Raw genomic sequence first — 19033 nt, forward strand, 5'->3', positions numbered from 1 at the left:
GTTTACTGTAGTTGTTCCATAACAATTGGCCAGCCCTCAATTAAGGTCACTGAACAATAACAATTCCTAACAACTGAGTGTATGTAGGATCCCTGTTCAAAATGGTGTTCACCAGGGATGTATCCTTGCCCCCTTGCTTTTAATCTTTTTCTAGTTGACTTCCCTTCTTTTCTCTCAAACTCTGATACCTCCTGCCCTTAATGGGATTCCTCTTCCTGTCCTCCTTTATGCTGATGATATGGTCTTACTTTCTCTCACTAAACCTGGTTTGCGTTCTTCTCTTTACCTTTTACAAAAATATTGTTCGCTAAATTACCTCACCATCAACTCTGACAAGACAAAAATTATGGTCTTTTCTAAACATTGGTCTCCTTCCCCCTGGTCAATAGGTCTCTATTCTTACCATCAAGTACAAACCTTAAAGTACTTAGGGATCCTCTTTCATTACAAACTAAATTGGTCCCCTCATTAAAAAGCTGTCATTTCATCCACATATCAGAATCTAAAGGCAATTGCCAAGTTCCACTTCTCTGCTGGTAACCAATTCCTCCCAGCTGCTCCCCACATATTCCAAACCAAAATTATCTCACAATTATTATATGGAGTTCCTGTGTGGATTGCATTGGACCACTCTGACCTTGACCGCTTAGTGACTTCTTTCTTTAGAAAGATCCTTGGGCTTCCAAAATCAATTCATCTTGCCTCTATCCTACTTGAATTAGGGGTCCATCTCCCCTCAACCCTGGCTTGGTCCCTCACTTTTAAATACTGACTGCTTGTTTTTAACCAATCCCCCAGATTCGTTACTTTATGCTCTGCTAAGAGATTCTTGCTCCCCCAAGTGGACTCAACGTATCCACTCTAAACTGTTATCCATTGATTGGCCGATAGAATCACTCTTCGAATTGGAATTATCTCTCACTCATTCTTATATCAAAACCAAGCTATATCAGTGGGAGCTTGAACATCTTAGCGACCTCCTTAATCCCACATGCTCTCTAAAATTTTTCGGTTTACCCCCTGTTTTAGAATATCCTTTAAATTATTTCAACTTATTGACTAATCCTACATGGCGGAGAACTTTCATGCTAGATCTGTTTAATATATTCCTGTCAGCTGTGCAGTTTGGCTGTTTTTCCAAAACCCCTAAAGATAAAAGACTCTGCCTTTTCTGCCACTTGCTGCACAACACCTTGGACCATATTCTATTTAGATGCCAGCACACTATTCTCTTCGGAAAGTCTTTTTAGATCACTGGCTGATCCACTTTACGGATTACTTTCCTGATCTTCTCCGTGTCTTCTTGAGTGATCGCTGTGCTCCCCTCACTGAGGTGGTGGCAAACTATTTAACTGAAATGTTGAACCTAACTGATGCCTTATAATCTTGAACTCCTCTTTGCCCCATTCTCTGGGTAATTTTTTGTTTTTCATGATTTTGTACTTCCTCATTGGTGCTGATTGTGTCTCTTTCCCCTATGTATTTGTATAATGCCAATAAAGGTATCATATCATATCAAATGTATGTACAGTATGCTATAATGAACTTGTTTATGTTACAACAAGTAAACATGGAGATAGTGCACCCTTTTGGTGATTTTAATTTTTTGAGTCCACAGTAGTCTAGCATTTCAGGATTTTAGGGTGACAGTACCCTAGTGCATCAAATGCTTAATCGTATAAGCAGAGGTCCCAACCCCTGGTCTGTGGCCCGGTGCTGGCCCATGATCTGAACCAGACAGACCTCCTGCCCCCCACTCACCCCCGCACAGCTGATTTGTGCATGCACGCTCGCTCCAGCATGTCTGTGTGAGCGATGCACCGCCATTTGCACATGCACACAAACACACACCCCCGCACAAGCACCACACCACTGTTTGTGCATGCGCACACTCATTCATGCATGCTCATGAGTGCGGAGGGCATCCCGCCTTCCCCAGCCAGTCCACAGGGTGAAAAAGGTTGGGGACCTCTGGTATAGAGCATTATTACTCTAAGCTCTGAACATTTTTAGTCATAACAATGATATTATGAGCTTGCGAGATATTAAAGACCCCTGAAATTACAAAGACTGCAGGAACAATACTATTTCCTATTGAAAAAATATTCCTGGGGTACCAAGCTTTTGGATTTTCAGGTCCCTGGAAAATAGGTTATTTACAAATTCTCTTTGTAAATAACCTGAGAAAATTATAAATATAAAGATGTAAGACATACATGTGGGCATTCAGGAATTCATTACATTATCACAACTCCACAATATTTGGGGCACCAGACATCAAAGAGCAACTATCATGTGGCAGGCTTCATTTCCAGAAGTCAACAACACAATCAGTATGGATTTTCCTCCATCGATTCAAACTGGGTAAGCTGGGTGACCGTTGAGAATAATAACATGTGTGTGTAGTAATACACTTAAAGGCTAAGAAATGCTTTTACTTTATATTGTTAACAAATTCTATATTTCAGGAGATGTTTTCTTAGTTTTTTTTATTGTGCCTTTTAGGTTTGTTAGCTCCTGCATTTTTAGAATATACTGTAATTGAAACATTCTCATTGTTTTTCTCTTAACATGTATGCGCCTGTATTTTGGATTGAATTCTGCCTTAAGAATTTGTCTACAACTTAAGTTTAATTTTCATATATTTTTAAGCATTTGTGCCTATACTGTACTTTTCTATAGGTGTAAAACTTTTTGGTGTTTAAAAACATAGAAACGAAGTAGATAAAGCTTGTAGAAGTTAGATAAACTGATGCTGCCTGGAATTATTGCAACAATTAAAAGTCTTATACTTCAATACTCAGATGAATTTGATATGATTGTCAATGATTATCTGGTTTGATTCTGTAATTAATCCTTAACTGGGATAAAATGCCAGTTTCTGCTTTTTCCCTTGAAGCCTGTAAAGTTCTATAGGTCTCTTATGGGTGTTTTCAGATGTTAGAGTTCCTGATCTGACAGATCACAGTTATATACAAAACACCCCTCATTTCCAGAACCCAGCTTCCTTCTTGGAAAAGAACTTTAGATTAGCTTGATATGATCTGTGACTAAGGGCTATTTATGGTTCACATGAAGAGCACATTTAACCTACAGAAATAGTTCAGCAGGTGGTAGCTGTGTTAGCTAGTTAACAACAGAGTCCTGTGGAACCTTCAAGGCTAGCAAGTTCTAGTCAATACATTCAGATGAAGTGGGCTGCAATGCACAAAAGATTAGGCCAAATGAAACTCATTTATTCTGAAGGTGCCCAAAGATTTTTGTTGCTTTTGTTTCAGCTTAATGGAATTAACTGCCACAAGCTGTGGTGATAGGCACCAGCTAAGAAAACTTCAATACCAAATTTCAGAAATTCATGAGGTATTGCTGTGTAGACTTTTGAGTACCATATATTTGAGACAAAAGAAGACCTTTAGCTTAATCCTTCTACTTTTCTTTTGATCTTCTCAGAGATGTCTGGGCTGACCTCTGTTGGCATCAGCACTAAACTAGGTTGATCTTTAGTGTGATATACATTTGCTCTTAAAGACTCGTGATTCACAAGGAAAGGATCCTCAATGCCCTTTGTAAACCTCTTGCTCATCCCATTCTGATTGGAAACAAGACTCGTTATTTCAATGGTACTGAAATAATAGCACATTACAGTCATTTTTCTCATCAGTTAAGGTTGGACACAAATATTTTTTCTGATAATATCTTAAAGGTTCCTGAAAACATGAGATCCTGAACCTTCAGCTAGTTATGTCCCCTGGGAGCATATCAGACACAAGACTGCACAAATGTACAGTAGTTCACTCACAGGAGAGACAGCTTCCTTTTCTCACACAGCATATATTGTGTTCAGCATTTCTTTGAAAATCAATAAATCTGTATAGTTACAGAAAGTTGTATTTTCTGGTAGTTCATTTATATTGCTAGAGTGCTTTGACTCTGCATCACTGCTGCCACCATCACCACAAAGAAGTATATACAAACAGACAAGATTTATTTTGGGTTCTTACTTGATTCCGTATACTTTCTTCAGAGTCAAGATTCTGTTTTTAAATTTCAGCATTCTCTGTCTCATTACAGACAGGGCATGCTCCTCTCTCTCTGACAGTATAAACTGAAATGAAGGAAGGCAGAGGGCAACAAGATCTGCTTTGTTTTATTATCAGTTGTCAGGTTTGTCTTCATTTTAGGCAAAACAATTCTGGAGAAAGAATAGCATTCTTTGGTGGTTCTGCAGATCAAGTAATGCAAAACAGAACAGCAAGGCCCCAGATAGTTCAAAAGAGCTGTTTAAAGTTGCACAAGACTTTACAACTAGAGATGTGGAGATTTGTATACGAATATGAATACCCCTGCACGGGTGGATGTAATGAGGGTCAACTAGCCACTCATCAGCGTGGCAGGGAGGCTTGTCTTCCCTCCTTCTGCCAGGAGTGGCTAGTCAACTGTGAGCTCTGGAGCGATTGGAGAGAGTGCAGAGTCCACGGCAGCAGTGGATGAATGAGTGGATGGTTATGTCCTCCCGTGTGGGGGTATTTGTATACGAATACCCCCATCTCTACTTACAATTATAAGAGCAAGTAATGTGTGGCCTACTGAAGACTATCATTATAGATTGGCACAAATTGAAAAAAATGAATTCCCAAATTCATTTGAAAAAATCACTAATTCTTTGCTTTGAGTTGTATGAATTAATGACCCTGACAAATACGAATCAATGAATTTTTAGCAATTTTTGATTTGTTGGGCTATAAAATGCCCCCCCCCAGGCACCTAGAGACACCAAAACTGCAGGGCAGCTTCATCTGACTCTCTTCAGAATCTGTCCAAGTTTAGTGAAATTGGGTTTCCCGAAGCCAGCTGTTTAAGGGCACTTTCCTGGGGTGGGGCACTTTGTGGGTGTATAACTTGGGTGTCTGAACTGGTTTTGGATCATGTGATTAAACATTTATATTGGGGATGAGATCTCATAATTGCTTCATCGGTTTTGTTTAAGTTTGAAAGTCATGCTGGGAATCTTTTTTTATGATTGAAAAGCAGAAACACACAAACAAGCTCATTGCTTGATACGCCCCAGATGGCCAAAGGAGGCACAACCAAACTAGTCAACTTCTTTCCAACATTACCACCCACCTTACCATAATGATGAGTCAATCTAAAATAACCCCCTCATAGCCATAACCCTCTGAGGTTACAAAAGAAAGACAAAAGAGAACATTAATTTATTTAGAATTGCGTGTGCTAGCTTACAGGCATGTACTGATCAAAAACTAAGAATTTTTTAAAATAAGAATTGTAATGCATTTCCCTAGAGTGTAGAAGGCAGTGACTAGATGCCTGTTGTATCTGTTGTATGGGTGCTCACAGTGGGTTGGCAACTTCTGGGTCCCTCATTTACTTCCTTCGGGTTCTTTAAATCAGGTTTGGACTGTACAGTCTTTCAAATTGAGGATGCGTTCAAAGGAGAATTGATTTCTGTCAGTCCTTCAAACGGAACACAGTTTTCCACAAAATATGATGTAAGAGTCAACACTTCACAATCAGCTGTAAAGCAGGCTGGAAACAAAGCTTGTGTTCCCATCTGCTTAACAATGTCTTTCTTATGAATCCAAATTTGCATTACAAAGGAAAGATGAACCCAATAGGATGTTTGTCTGCACATGGATGTGGCACATGACCAAATTCTTTCCACTGTACAGATGCTATATAGAATACTATATAGAATAAAAGTACAAATATCATTTGGCCTAAGTTTTATAAGCCATTTTGTTATCACCACTTCAGTGAACAAAGCAAAACAAAACAGTGCCATACCTTCCAGGGGCATCTCCATTTTCATCAATTCGAACCTCCTCTCCTGAGACACCAATGAATGAAGAATTCAGGAGAAAATCCAAGAGTTTGCTTCCATCAATTGGCTTCATAGCATCACACAGTCCAACATGTCCTGGACAAAGGGCATGATGCATGTTCTGCAGGCCATGGGCCATAGCATAGATGGCATTGATAACAAATCCCATTTTACTGTCCTGGACATAGTTTTCTTCTAAGCTTTCATTGCCTGTAACCAATAGAGAACTGTATGTACACAATGTAACTGTACACAATTGTATGTACACAATGTAAATTAAAGGCAGCACATAGGAACAAATTTCAATGTACACAAAGTTACATGGGAAATCCTGTGGTGAATCATAACTGAAGTAGAGCCATTAAATCAGTGAAAACCTAGGGAATAAACTCCCTTGTAAGTTCCATTGATCTAATGGCCCTACCCTATCTGCAACTAACTACTAGATTTCAGCCATTGATATGAGAATAAAAATATCCAAAGCCCTTTAAATATGAGCAACATCCTTATGCCTGCATTTGCTTCCAGAAGGTCTCTTTCAAGGCTAGTCCAAGACAATTTGCTGCCTGAAGCACTGCAACAAATATTTTCCCTTTCTCCAATCCACCTACAGTATGCAGAGTCAGCCCAATGATTATGGTGCATAAGCAGAAAATCCCCCAAGTCTCATTCTCATTGCATGGCAGTAAACAACAACAACAATAAGACAAATGTACACTTTTCTTTCCCTTCCAAGGTGCCCCCAAATCTGTTTCTTGATACAGCTGTCTCTCTCTGTCTAATGATAGAGCAGGCCTACGTCCTTGAGATCTCTCTGCAAGATCTACCCATTTTTGGAAGTCTTCTTCAGCCCCAACACTTTGCCTTGACAACCAAGAGTAAGTCTGTGGGACTGAAGTCGTTGCATATTGTGCCTCCGTGTTCCTGCGCCTCCATTGCTCTCCCCTCCTGCTGTTGTCTTCATTAGGTCTGCTTCCAGATCATTCTTGCCTTCGAGTGAGCTATTTCATCTAATTCTTTGTAAAATAGCATGTGCACAGATAAGACCACATAAAGAAATAAATACATAAAGGCACTCATTTTTCTGTTTAAAGTGGGAACCTAACAGAGCTAGACCTCAGATGAAATGGAAAGAGGAGAAAATTAGAAATCCCACTCTCTCCTGAAAGAGGTGGAAAGGTGAACACACCTGAGTGCTTGCTGGACCATTTTAAAGAATAAAATTAAACCCCTAGGACACACCTGAACATCTTTTTGGTCATGGCAGGGTCAGTTCTTATGCCTTGTTTCACAAGATTCTTTTTGCCTGCCCAGAGTCCTCTGCCTTCTAGCTGTGTCACCACAGGGAGATGAGTCAGTGGCATGAAAGCTGATGCCAGATTTTGCATGGATGGTCTAGCGGTGGGATGAGGATCTCCCCATGGCTCAGACTGTAGGCTGCTTACGCCTGAAACTCAGGTTCAGCTGCTTCATTGCAACTGGCAGCTGCTGGAAGCCAACAGCAAAGCTATCCAGAACTTGCAAGACTGGGCTGGGTCAGTCTGGGTTAGCAGTGGTGAGAGCAAACTAGATCCAGTGCTTGCCATGCATTTTGCATTTGCAGGGCTGATTTTTCTTAAAAGACTACTGAATCACACATGCACATCCACACAAGCTGGATATGGACCAAAGCACTGAGGTGGGGGGGGCGTGAGTATCGGTTATCTTCTTATCATGCTCTCAACCAGAATCAGACATTCCTGCACACGCTTGATATTCAAGTTGGGAGGGAAATTCCCATGGAAGCTGATGGGAGCTTTTTTCCCCCCATTACAAAAGGCAGGGGTGGGAATTGATAAAAATCACAATTTGGCACAGATGATTAGAGCCTTTTCCCTTATACCTCCAGGGTTAGTCCAACAAATTTTGCTGCCTGAGGCAGAAGGGCAACAGGCGCTCGCTTTCCCAAGTCGAGGAGCATAGTAACCCAAACCAGCCATGCTATTTTGGCACGTAAGAAAGAAAATCTCACCACTATCTTCCCAACCCAGTCATGGAAGTAAAAACACAACACTGTTAAATTAACTGAGAATTTATTACATCTTTATGAAATCTTGCTTCCAAAATCTGCTTCCCAAGCTGTGCATTTCCCCCTGCCTAATGGATACAATGGCCCCAATCCAGCTCATCTTCCCAGCTGCACCAGCTCTTTGCTAAATATGAGTTAACTGCACAAGGGCAAACAACATGACTGATGATTGGTTTATTTTTTAGTGTGATCTGTCTCAAGAGACATGGTCTTAAATGGTTGTGTCCCCTTGGTTCCATATCTGCTTCTAAATTTCTCTCCTCTTGCAAGTATTTGAAAGCAGAGCTCAAGATTCAAATTTTCCCCAAAATTAACAAATAAAATGAAACTCTCAACATAATGTTATATATAGGTCAGGAATATTCACTGATCTCTCTTTCTCTCATGCACACACACAGAGATGATCTATCTGTCTATCTATCTATCTGTCTGTCTGTCTGTCAGTCTGTCTGTCTGTCTGTCTGTCTGTCTGTCTGTCTGTCTGTCTGTCTATCTATCTATCTATCTATCTATCTATCTATCTATCTATCTATCTATCTATCTATCTATCTATCTATCTATCTATCTATCTATCTATCTATCTATCTATCTGTCTAGTTATGCTATATGCCATCAAGTTGGAATCAACTTATAGTGACCCTAATAGGGTTTTTAAGGTAAGTGAGATATTTAAGGAGTACTTTTTTACCAGTTCCACACCTCCAGTGAGCTTCCATGGCCAAGTGGGAATTCAAATCCAGGACACCAGATCCACTACTCTATCCACTACATCACATTGAGTAATCAATGCAACTCATATATATTATATAGACAATCACAACTGGAATATAGATCCAGAATACCCTAAATCTCTGAAGCTGAAAGTTGTGGTGTGTTGTTGTTGTGGGTTTTTTGTTTGTTTTTGGTAATTCAATAACAAACACATTGTCTGCATTTGCCTGTAAAAAGAGCCCACATTTAGTCTGTGGCATTTCCATTAACCATGCACACACAAGACCAAGGAGAAATTTAGACTTCCAGAAGCTTTAGACTTGAACTTCCAGAAGCCTCAGCCAGCATGGCCAATGGCCAGCAATTCTTTGAGTTGAAGTTCCAAAAATTTGGAGGACTTAAGGTTGACAACTACCTCTGCTTGATACCCTGGAAATGTGCTACCTATCATACTAGGCAGTACTAGCCTAGAGTCTAGGTATGATGATGATGATAAAATTTTCCTTCTTTTAATTATAAAAATAGCAAGCTGTTATGTTAGACTAGATGAACCAGCAGTCTGGCTCAACATAAGGCATCTCCTAGAATTTCATGACCAGTATGGCCACAACTATAGTCCCAGGATCATCTTCAAGGGTTGCCCCTGGTAAAGCACATTGCAGTAATCAAGATGCAATGTAACTGAAGCATGAGGAACCTGTGGTCCCCCAAAGTAACTTTGTCAGGCCTTTGGCTGCTCATAGATCAAATGGATTACAAGTGTTGTACTGCCTGGTGCTTCTATTTGAATCAGCCTTGTTCACATTATTCATTACTTTATTTATTTTATTTATTTTATTTTATTTTATTTATATCCCGCCTATCTGGTCGTATCAGGACCACTCTAGGCGGCTAACAACATTAAAAAATCATACAATGAATATACATATAAAAACAATTTTTCATAACGGGAATACTAAACAAAATAACTAAAGGAGAGGTAAAAGAAAAGGGAAAAGGGGGTGTCAGGAATTATCTGATGGGAAGGCCTGCCTAAACATCCATGTTTTTAATTGGTTCTTGAAAATGCCCAGCGAGGGAGCCGCGCGAATCTCAGGAGGTAGGTTGTTCCAGAGGCGAGGAGCCACCGCCGAGAAGGCCCGATTTCTTGTCTTCTCCTTCCGGGCCTCCCTCGGCGTTAGGTTCCTCAGCCTCATTTCCTGGATCGCGCGAGTGACACGGGTAGTTCTTGGTGGGAGAAGACGTTCCGCCAAGTATCGAGGTCCTAAACCGTTTAGGGCTTTATATGTAAGCATCAACACTTTGAAGTCGATGCGGAACCGGATGGGCAGCCAATGCAGTGCGGCCAGAGTAGGAGAGATATGCTGATATTTTCTCACTCCAGTAAGGAGTCTGGCCGCCGCACTCTGCACCACTTGAAGTTTCTGCATCAGCTTCAAAGGAAGCCCCACGTAGAGCACGTTACAGTAGTCTAATCTAGAAATTACGAGCGCAAGTACTAAGGTAGTGAGTGCCTCCGTGTCTAGATAAGGTCGCAGCCGGGCAATCCGCCAAAGGTGGAAAAAGGCGGTGCGGACTACCGATGCCACCTGCGTTTCCATGGTGAGCATTGGGTCCAGGTGTACCCCCAGGCTGCGGACCCCACTCTTCGCGGCCAGGGCCACCCCCCCAAACATGAGGGAGTTTCCCAAGCCACCATCCAGAGGGCGACCCACCCTCAGAACTTCCGTCTTGTCCGGGTTCAACCTCAGCCCGTTCTCCTGCATCCACTGCTGTACGGCCCCCAGGCAGTGCTGGAGGGACAGGACGGCATCACCTGCAGTTGGTGAAAAGGAAATATAGAGCTGGGTGTCATCGGCATATCGATGACACGATGCTCCACATCCCCTGATGACCCCACCCAGCGGCCTCATATAGATGTTAAACAGCATTGGGGAGATGATCGACCCCTGTGGAACCCCACAATTGAGACTCCACGGGGCCGAAATATTCTCCCCAAGCTGCACTCTCTGGGGGCGGTCCTCCAGGAAGGAACGGAACCAGGCCAGAGCTAAGCCACCGATACCCAACTCAGAGAGCCTCCCCAGGAGGATACTGTGGTCAACGGTATCGAAGGCCACTGAGATGTCGAGGAGGACCAACAAAGAAATTTTACCACTGTCGGCCTCCCTCAACAAGTCATCGTATAGGGCAACCAATGCCATCTCTGTACCATGGCACGGCCTGAAGCCCGACTGAAAAGGATCCAGGGCATCTGTTTCATCCAGATGTGCCTGAAGCTGGTCAGCCACCACCCTCTCGACTATTTTGCTCATGAAAGAAATATTGGCGATGGGCCTATAGTTGCCAATTTCGTCTGCCGCCAAATTAGGTTTCTTTCTTATGGGCCTAATGAGTGTCTCCTTGAGGGCAGAGGGAAACCTGCCCTCAAGGAAAGACCCATTTATTATTGCAGTGGCCCATTCTGTTTTTATCGGCCTGGCTGCTTTGATTAGCCAGGCCGGGCAAGGGTCTAAGGAGGAGGTGGTGGCTCGACAGCGGTCAAGCACTCTGGCCACAGAATCAGGTGTGATAGGTTGAAAGGAGTCAAGGGTTACCAGGCAAGACGGAGCGCTGGACATCTCTGCTCGACTTACTGTGTTCAAAAAAGGAGAGAGGTCCTGTCGGATGGCCTCGACTTTAGATTTAAAAAAGGCTGCAAACTGGTCAGGTGAAAAACTAAGGGGAGGCCTATCATCCAGACCAGTTCCGGATAGGTCGCGCACTATACGGAATAACTCCGCCTGCTGGTTGGACGCTTCGCTTATCCGGTTAGCGAAGTAAGTTCGACAAGCAGCCTTTACCTTAGACAGGTAAAGGTTAGTTGCGACCTTGACAGCTATCCTATTATAATCCGTCGGGTTCTTCCTCCATCTACACTCTAGCCTTCTCCTATGTCGCTTTAGCACTCGAAGCTCCTGGTTAAACCAGGGCGCTGGACGAGCTCTACGACGGAGAGGGCGTTTAGGTGCGATCGTGTCTATAGCCCTGGTTACGAAGGTGGACCAATTATCAACCAGAGCGTCGACAGGAGCGCTAGCCAGGTCCGCCGTGACCCCTCTCATGACATCCTGGAATCCAGCCGGATCCAGTAGCCTTCGAGGGCGGACCATAGAAATAGGTCCCTGCTCCCTGCGAGGGGGGAGAGCCACTGTGAGGTAACACTTTATTAGGTGGTGGTCTGACCATGACAAAGGGATTGACGTGAGGTCCGTCACCACCAGATCACACTCGCTCCAACTGGAGGAAAAGACCAGGTCGAGTGTGTGACCACCCACGTGGGTGGGGCCGTTGACATGTTGGGACATGTTCAAGGAAGCCATGGTTTCCAAGAACTCAAGAGCTGACCCAGATGGCTCTGACCCTGCGTGCACATTGAAATCACCCAAGACCAAAAGCCTTGGGTATCCCAATAGTGCCGCGGAGACAAAGTCTTTACTCACAGTTCTGTTCAATTCACCATGCACTGGCTATGCTAGTTTGCTAGGCTCGCAAAATAAACAAAAAGTCTTTTATAGCAGCAAAAAGTTGAGCAGCTTTGAACTGCCTCTGGACTCCCTGTTTATATCTGTGTAAAAAGTGAAACGTGCTATAGTGCAAAGAAGCAGAAAATTTAGAAAGATTTGGGGAGTATTGCTTACAAGTGCATGTAACATGGCATGCTGGTCTTTAGTTTTCTTTTCAAAGAACTGCTGCCTTAGAAAGAGCTGTTTGCAGCAAGATGCTGTGTGTGTGTCTGTTTAAACCTCTCCTTGTTCATTCTTTCTCTTCTTCAAATTGCCCAGCAGCTGCTTTCCCTTTGCAAAGTAAACATGCATTTGGATCTCCAACTGCTGAAGAAAAGGAAGCACATGCCACCACACAGATTTTCTGTTCCAAATTCCCTGATCTGCTGTTCTTTTATTTTTATCTGTAAAAGGTGTCTCGGCTCTGATAGTAATGCCATATGCGGTTAACTTTTCCCAGATCTCCTTTCTCTCTCTAAGACCAGAGTCTAAGATGAGAGGAGGAAATGTCAACACCTATCACTGGAAATGAGACATACAATTCATATCAGAAGTATAAAAATAAATAAATAAATGCATGAATGACTCATGTGTTAGCTGTTGCTGCTTCTGTGCAATGCCCAAAGCCTCCTCGTGTCCCTGGGGTCCCTGTGTTCTATCACAGTATGCTAGAAAATATAAACCCAGACTTAATGCTCTGTTCTTTAATCATTCACAAGGCAACTCTTCACCACTTTCATAATACAGGATATATGAGGCTTCTGTTAGGATTGGGGTGAGTCCATTATGTAAAATTGAATTCTAACTTTGCAATATAGTATTATTTCCACTGCATATGACATCTCTGTATTTCTTTGGCTACATTTCTAGTGGTCAGGAAATATATCAGCCAGATAGTGAGAAATATAGAGAGAAATGTACCAATTATGCATCTGCATAGGATTTTAATGACTGCACACAAAAAAAGAGATTAAAGAATATTATTACTAGGGAATTTTATCTTTTGGGTCTGTAAGCATGGCACACTGTGATGAAACCATACACTTAGAGTGCAGTTACACTAGGAAAACAATGATATTTGAATTGGGTTTAGCATGTTTTACATTGATTTTTAAAAAGATGACTACAGAACACATTTGGAAGTGCAGATTATTTTGACATGGAATTGTTGTATCTTAATCAGAGATTTACGTATTTTACTCTTCCACCAGAGGGCCATTTATATCAATTTACAGTACTTTAAATCGATTTGGCATAGGTGAATGCCTCTGTTGGCTTTAATTTTTAATGATCCCTCACACTGGCTGCATCTCACAGCCACTTGCCCCTGACACTGTGTTGTTGTTGTTTCTTGCTATCTGGTATAGTGCTATATCAGATGGCAAGAATGTTAAATAAAATTAAAACAGAGCTTTGCCCTTATCCCCGTCGGTGCTGTCTGCCACTCAGTGCTCCTGTGGCATTCAGGTCTCCATAGCTGGCTGCTCTGCCAGTGTGCCACTCACTACTGGGAAGGAACCCCTCCATAGTTTCTATGGTGTGCCAGTCAGCTATTTGGCAGGCTCATCTGCCCACACACATGCTCTTCTGCATTATTTTAGCGCTATGCCACTTTTAAATATTAAACCAAAGAAAGGGGGAAATCATGTAATGGGTGGTAATATAAGAAAAATCAGTAGGTCAAAATTTCAGTTTCTGACACAGAGCTCCATAATTAGGTAAACATTGCAATCCATGGATGTTTTGGAAGTGCAACAATTTAAATAAATACTGTACAATTTAAACTGTGAGTGTAGTCTCTGACACTGGTACAGAACTTTGAAAAACCCCAGATTAAAAGTTGACTGTATGGAGTGTGTACAGTGATTCAAATACCACATAACTGCCAAAATCAGTTTCAGTAACATCACTGCGTATGTTGATGAATTTCACTAATGTAATTGCTCCCTTAGATTCTGTTTACGTGCCTTAAGCAAGGTGTTTGCTGCTTACCCCAAAGTTGATCTCAGCCTTCGGAAATTAAATGGACAATTTTCCTTCAACTGCTCTTTTGACATAAAAACTGTTGCTGTTTTGCTGCAAAGTTCTTTTCTTTGCATGTAAGTTTCATCCATGGACTTCAAAGGAATGATGTGACCACCATAGTTGCTTCCGTATTTCCCCAAGAATATTTTAAAGGTATTTTTTTCCTGTGTGGCTTCACATACGAGCATCTTTATACACACAGTGCAACCAAAGCACTGCCCAATGGAATAGGTGTCCTCTTCATGTTATGCTCTAAAGCGGTGGTTCTTAACCTTGGCTTACTCAGGTGTTTTTGAACTGCAACTCCCAGAAACCCCAGCCAGCACAGCTGGTGGTGAAGGCTTCTGGGAGTTGCAGTCCAAAAACACCTGAATAACCCAAGGTTAAGAACCACTGCTCTAAAGTACAACCACATGGCAGCAGAGACTTTTCAAAACAATATAAGACCAATCAAACCAGGTGGTCGAGTTGCATGAATCTATATCAGACTGATGTAAAAGTAAAAATCATTTTTACAAAATGAACTTGAAGATTAATTGGAAATATTAATTTAGCCAATAACATCGGCCACAGCTGTACTGATTCAACTAACCTAAATCTACTTGCACAGTGTTACTGATTCGGGGAGTGATGATAGTGATCTTATTGCTTACAGTACAACCTTTGGTGATTCTCTACAGAGCTTTTTTTTTTTGATCTAACTGTTGATAGAAATATCCAGATATTGCAAAATATGAACTTTCTTCCTTTCTGGGCTGCTTGAAGAACTGATGTTATTTCACTCTTCAAATTGGCAATGCGGAAAAGCAAGGTCTGCCCTTTTAAGATGTTGTTGCAGTGCAACTCCCATGGGCCCTAGCAGTATAACCAATGGAATGGAGGAATGCCAGGATTGGTGGCACAATGTATGGACGGCCACACTTTGTTCAGTCTTGGCTTGCACAGCCAAAATCTTTCCTCAGCTAAAGCTGGCCTGTGACTGGAAGAAATGAATACTGTTCTATTACTGCTGGGTTGCGTATCTCTGGTCCATTTCATTATGCATCCCGACTTGCTTTACTAAATATGCAGTGTGCACTGGCACATTTTGCCACTAGTGCTATCTCTACTATTGTAAGCTTGTTAGGATGAAGATGTGGTATCTTCTCATTGCACCCATATCTCCTCTAGATGATGAAAATAAAACAGAAATGTTCCACTGAAGTCTTGTGCTTTCCGCCCAGTGACTGAGGAAGAGCAAAACATATTCTCAGTCTTGAGCTCAGCAGTAGAAAGAGAGTGTGCCAGTGACCACAGGGGAGTAGGAGAGCATACTTTCTATTGACTCTTCACAGTTGGCTGTTTGCATGCAGCTGCAACAACAACGTGAGTGTAGATTTTATCTGATATGAACCCATATGGCTTGGGGCAAACGGGTGAATGACACTGCCAGCTTTGGGGCAGATTGCACAGACACATCTCACACAGTTTAAATGCTCTTATATCCTGAGATGCTCATTGCATGGAAAATAACTCATATGGGGTTGTGTTATTTATATGTATCTTGTTGCTATCCAAAACTGCTTCCATTGTTTGCTGTCTGCCGACTATTTCTCACAGCCAGCCTAGCTTGCTATGGAAAAAAAAAAGGCAAAAGGCAGGAAGCCCCATATATAGCAAATCCTGTTGCATTTCCAAATAATTCACCAAAGTACCACATATTTTAAGTGAGCATTTAGTTGTAATTATAACATGTTCTGTGGGAAGCTTTCTGCATGGCACACTAAAGATCTAAACAGAATCAACGGCCTCTGTTATGTACAAGGTCAAGTTCCATTTTTTGCCAGCATACAATAAACCTAGTTTTTCTGGAAGCAATAGTTCTGAGAGGAAGTATTCCATACAACCTTCAAGGATCTTTTTCAGCACTTTTACAATACATTAAAGATCTGAGAGCTTGAAGGGTTCCTGAAGCTATAACGAGTTCAAAAGATGCAGACTTCATATCCAAGATGACACTGTGAGATGGTTCCTTTTAATTCAAAGTGTTCTTATTCCCCTATAAACAGAGCTTCAGAAAGTTACTTTTTTGAATCACAACTCACTCATTTCTCCAGCTATGCATGCTGCAGGATTCTGAGAGCTACTGTTCAGAAAGATATTTTTTTCAGGATCTGCTGATCCACTGTATGATTATTGAGCTTTTATTGAGTGAGAACTGAATGAAATTAAGCAACATTGATTTGCCATTGTTGGGCCTGGTATTTAAAGGAACCGCTTGTCTTCCATTTTGATCTATTGGCTTCCATTTTGTTTGACCAAGCAAAGCTGCTTCCGGGTTATCAAGGTTTGGAGCCAGAACAAAAGATGGTCAGGCTACCCTAATGAGGCTTTGGGAAGCAAAGAAAGCTGGAGACAACAGCTGTGCTTATCAAATGCTGTGGATGAGCTTGTTTGTACTTTAGCTATGCATACCTGAGCTTATTATGGTGGGACGCTGAACACGGAGTAGTTCACAGGCCTGTATTACTCTTCAGAATACAATGCTGTAATAATGTATTACCCAGCTGTAACTTGTTGGTGTAAACAGCAAAACTGTATAAAGGTTGCTCAGTGGTTTAAGTAATCTGGCTGCAGAGCCAGAGGAAGGATATTCGATTCTCCACTGTGCCTCCTGCAAGTAGAGCCAGCCTGTGTGGCCTTGGGCAAGCTGCACAGTCCTAGGATGCCCCCAGAAGAAGGGAAGGGCAAACCATGTCTGAGTTCTCTCTGCTGAGAAAACCCTGAAAAGGGACTCCATAAATGAGAATTGGCTTGATGACACATTGTTGTTGTTGTTCGCCCCACCCAGTGGGGATTCGGACTTCTTGCACTGGCTTTGTGAGCAATGCTGTCATCTGTTCCAGCTATTGGGCGCCTGTGTAATTTAATCAATACACTTGTCTCCTTGTAAGTAAACCTAGAGCTTGCCTGTTGTTTTCTAGAGATCCTTTCAAATCCTGTTCACTCGACTGGGATGCGACACAGCCATACATTGAGACTATATTAAGAATGTTTATGGCGATGCTATGAGACATGTCTCAACATTTAATTTCAACCAGCACAGGATGCCAGTATACTTTTTGCTGTGCTGCAAAACAGCGCAAATGTTTAGGGTTAGGTTTCAGTGGAAGCTCCTTCAGATATACCTTTTGTTTTACTGAGATCTCAGCCTACATTAGAGTGGGCAATAGAGGTATGCTCTTTCATGTTTTTGGACTACAACACCCAGAATTCTCCAACCTTTCCAGAGACAACATTATGTCCACAAACATAAAATCTGCAGACTTCTAGATTTTTGTCTCTTCACAGGCTTTCCATTTATTTATCTCAGGTGCTGCCATCATCGGTTGTTAATTTTTTAAAAGTAGGTACGGCGCTTCCTGTGAGTCATAGCTCTTCAGGAGGTACCATTTATGGGCATTGAGACTTATGAGAGGAACAGCCATGTTTTTGACTTTTGTAATACTTCCATAAATTTACTTCAATAAATTGTAGTCCACTAATGTTTCTGTTTACAGAAGCAGTCAAATTAACTAGCACATTTTTAAACCTAAGGAATTAAATATATCACCTGTACTTTCAAATCCAAGTCAGTTTGTTTTACCTTTTTACCTCCCAATATTGAAAAAGATCCAGATAACCCATATTTCATATTTTCAAACACTCACAAAAGAGAGACAATATATATTCAGTCCACAAGAGGGAGCACATTGTTCTCTTCAGCCATTTTAAGAGGAGTTTTTTATTTGCTCATGGTTGGAAATTAGGAAGAGTAAAACATTCAACACTTTGGAATACTTCAGCTGACACCAGCTGTAGTCTTACTGGGCTCCAAACAAGGTGAAAATTAGAATGTTTCACCATCAGTAAACAGAAAATATCTTAATACTTCTCCTGCCTAAATTTCAGGTGACTATATTAGAACTGGTGAAATGCTGAGCTCTGATTGTGAACACAGCTAGTGTGATGAAGCATATGTAGCTCCTACAAATAGAGCTACTCAGCAATTGAGGTCAAGCTTGTTGGGTGAGTAGTGCAGCATTTGACAGCGCCTGGCTCTTGCGATAATAAGTGAAAAGGAAACTCCTGGTTCTGCCTCACAAGTGATTCGACCTAATGGAAAATGTTTCCAGCCTCATTATGACTCTTTCCTCAAATCCTATGTGTCACATCCACTCAGTGTCCCTTGTTTTGTTCTCCCCAAACACTCAGGCTCACCTTCTGGGTGCATTTACTCTTTTAAGCTGCCACCAGTGGCTCTAGTCCACACTATACCAAATACAGTCATGCCCCGCTGGACGATTACTCTGTATAACGGTGAATCCGCTTAATGTTGAAGTTTAGATTGGTTTTTTCCGCTTTACGATGATCAGCAAACAGCTAATCGTTGGGTTTCAAAATGGCCACCGGCTTTCAAAATGCCTCCCGCTGTTTTCTAGGACAGATTCCTCGCTATGTGTTCAGTCGTTTAGTCGTGTCCGACTCTTCGTGACCCCATGGACCAGAGCACACCAGGCCCTCCTATCTTCCACCGCCTCCCGGAGTTGTGTCAAATTCATGTTGGTTGCTTCGATGACACTGTCCAACCATCTCATCCTCGGTCGTCCCCCTCTCCTCTTGCCTTCACACTTTCCCAACATCAAAGTCTTTTCCAAGAAGTCTTCTCTTCTCATGAGATGGCCAAAGTACTGGAGCCTCAGCTTCAGGATCTGTCCTTCCAATGAGCACTCGGGGTTGATTTCCTTTAGAATTGATAGGTTTGTTCTCTTTGCAGTCCAGGGAACTCTCAAGAGTCTCCTCCAGCACCACAATTCAAAGGCA

At 42.0% G+C, this 19033-nt stretch overlaps 1 protein-coding gene across 4 annotated transcripts in view; it reads right to left on the reverse strand.

Moving 5' to 3' along the window:
- The window catches only part of GRM1 (glutamate metabotropic receptor 1), a 247624-nt gene that overhangs the window by 45333 nt on the left and 183258 nt on the right, over positions 1-19033 (reverse strand). For all 4 annotated transcript variants that reach the window (XM_020810631.3, XM_020810718.3, XM_072995650.2 and 1 more), the window contains exon 5: positions 5806-6052. In XM_020810631.3, the coding sequence (XP_020666290.3) occupies positions 5806-6052 (247 nt within the window). The remainder of the gene's footprint in view (positions 1-5805; positions 6053-19033) is intronic.

The sequence above is a fragment of the Pogona vitticeps genome, chromosome 1, assembly GCF_051106095.1.
Source record: "Pogona vitticeps strain Pit_001003342236 chromosome 1, PviZW2.1, whole genome shotgun sequence".
Lineage (NCBI taxonomy): Eukaryota > Metazoa > Chordata > Lepidosauria > Squamata > Agamidae > Pogona > Pogona vitticeps.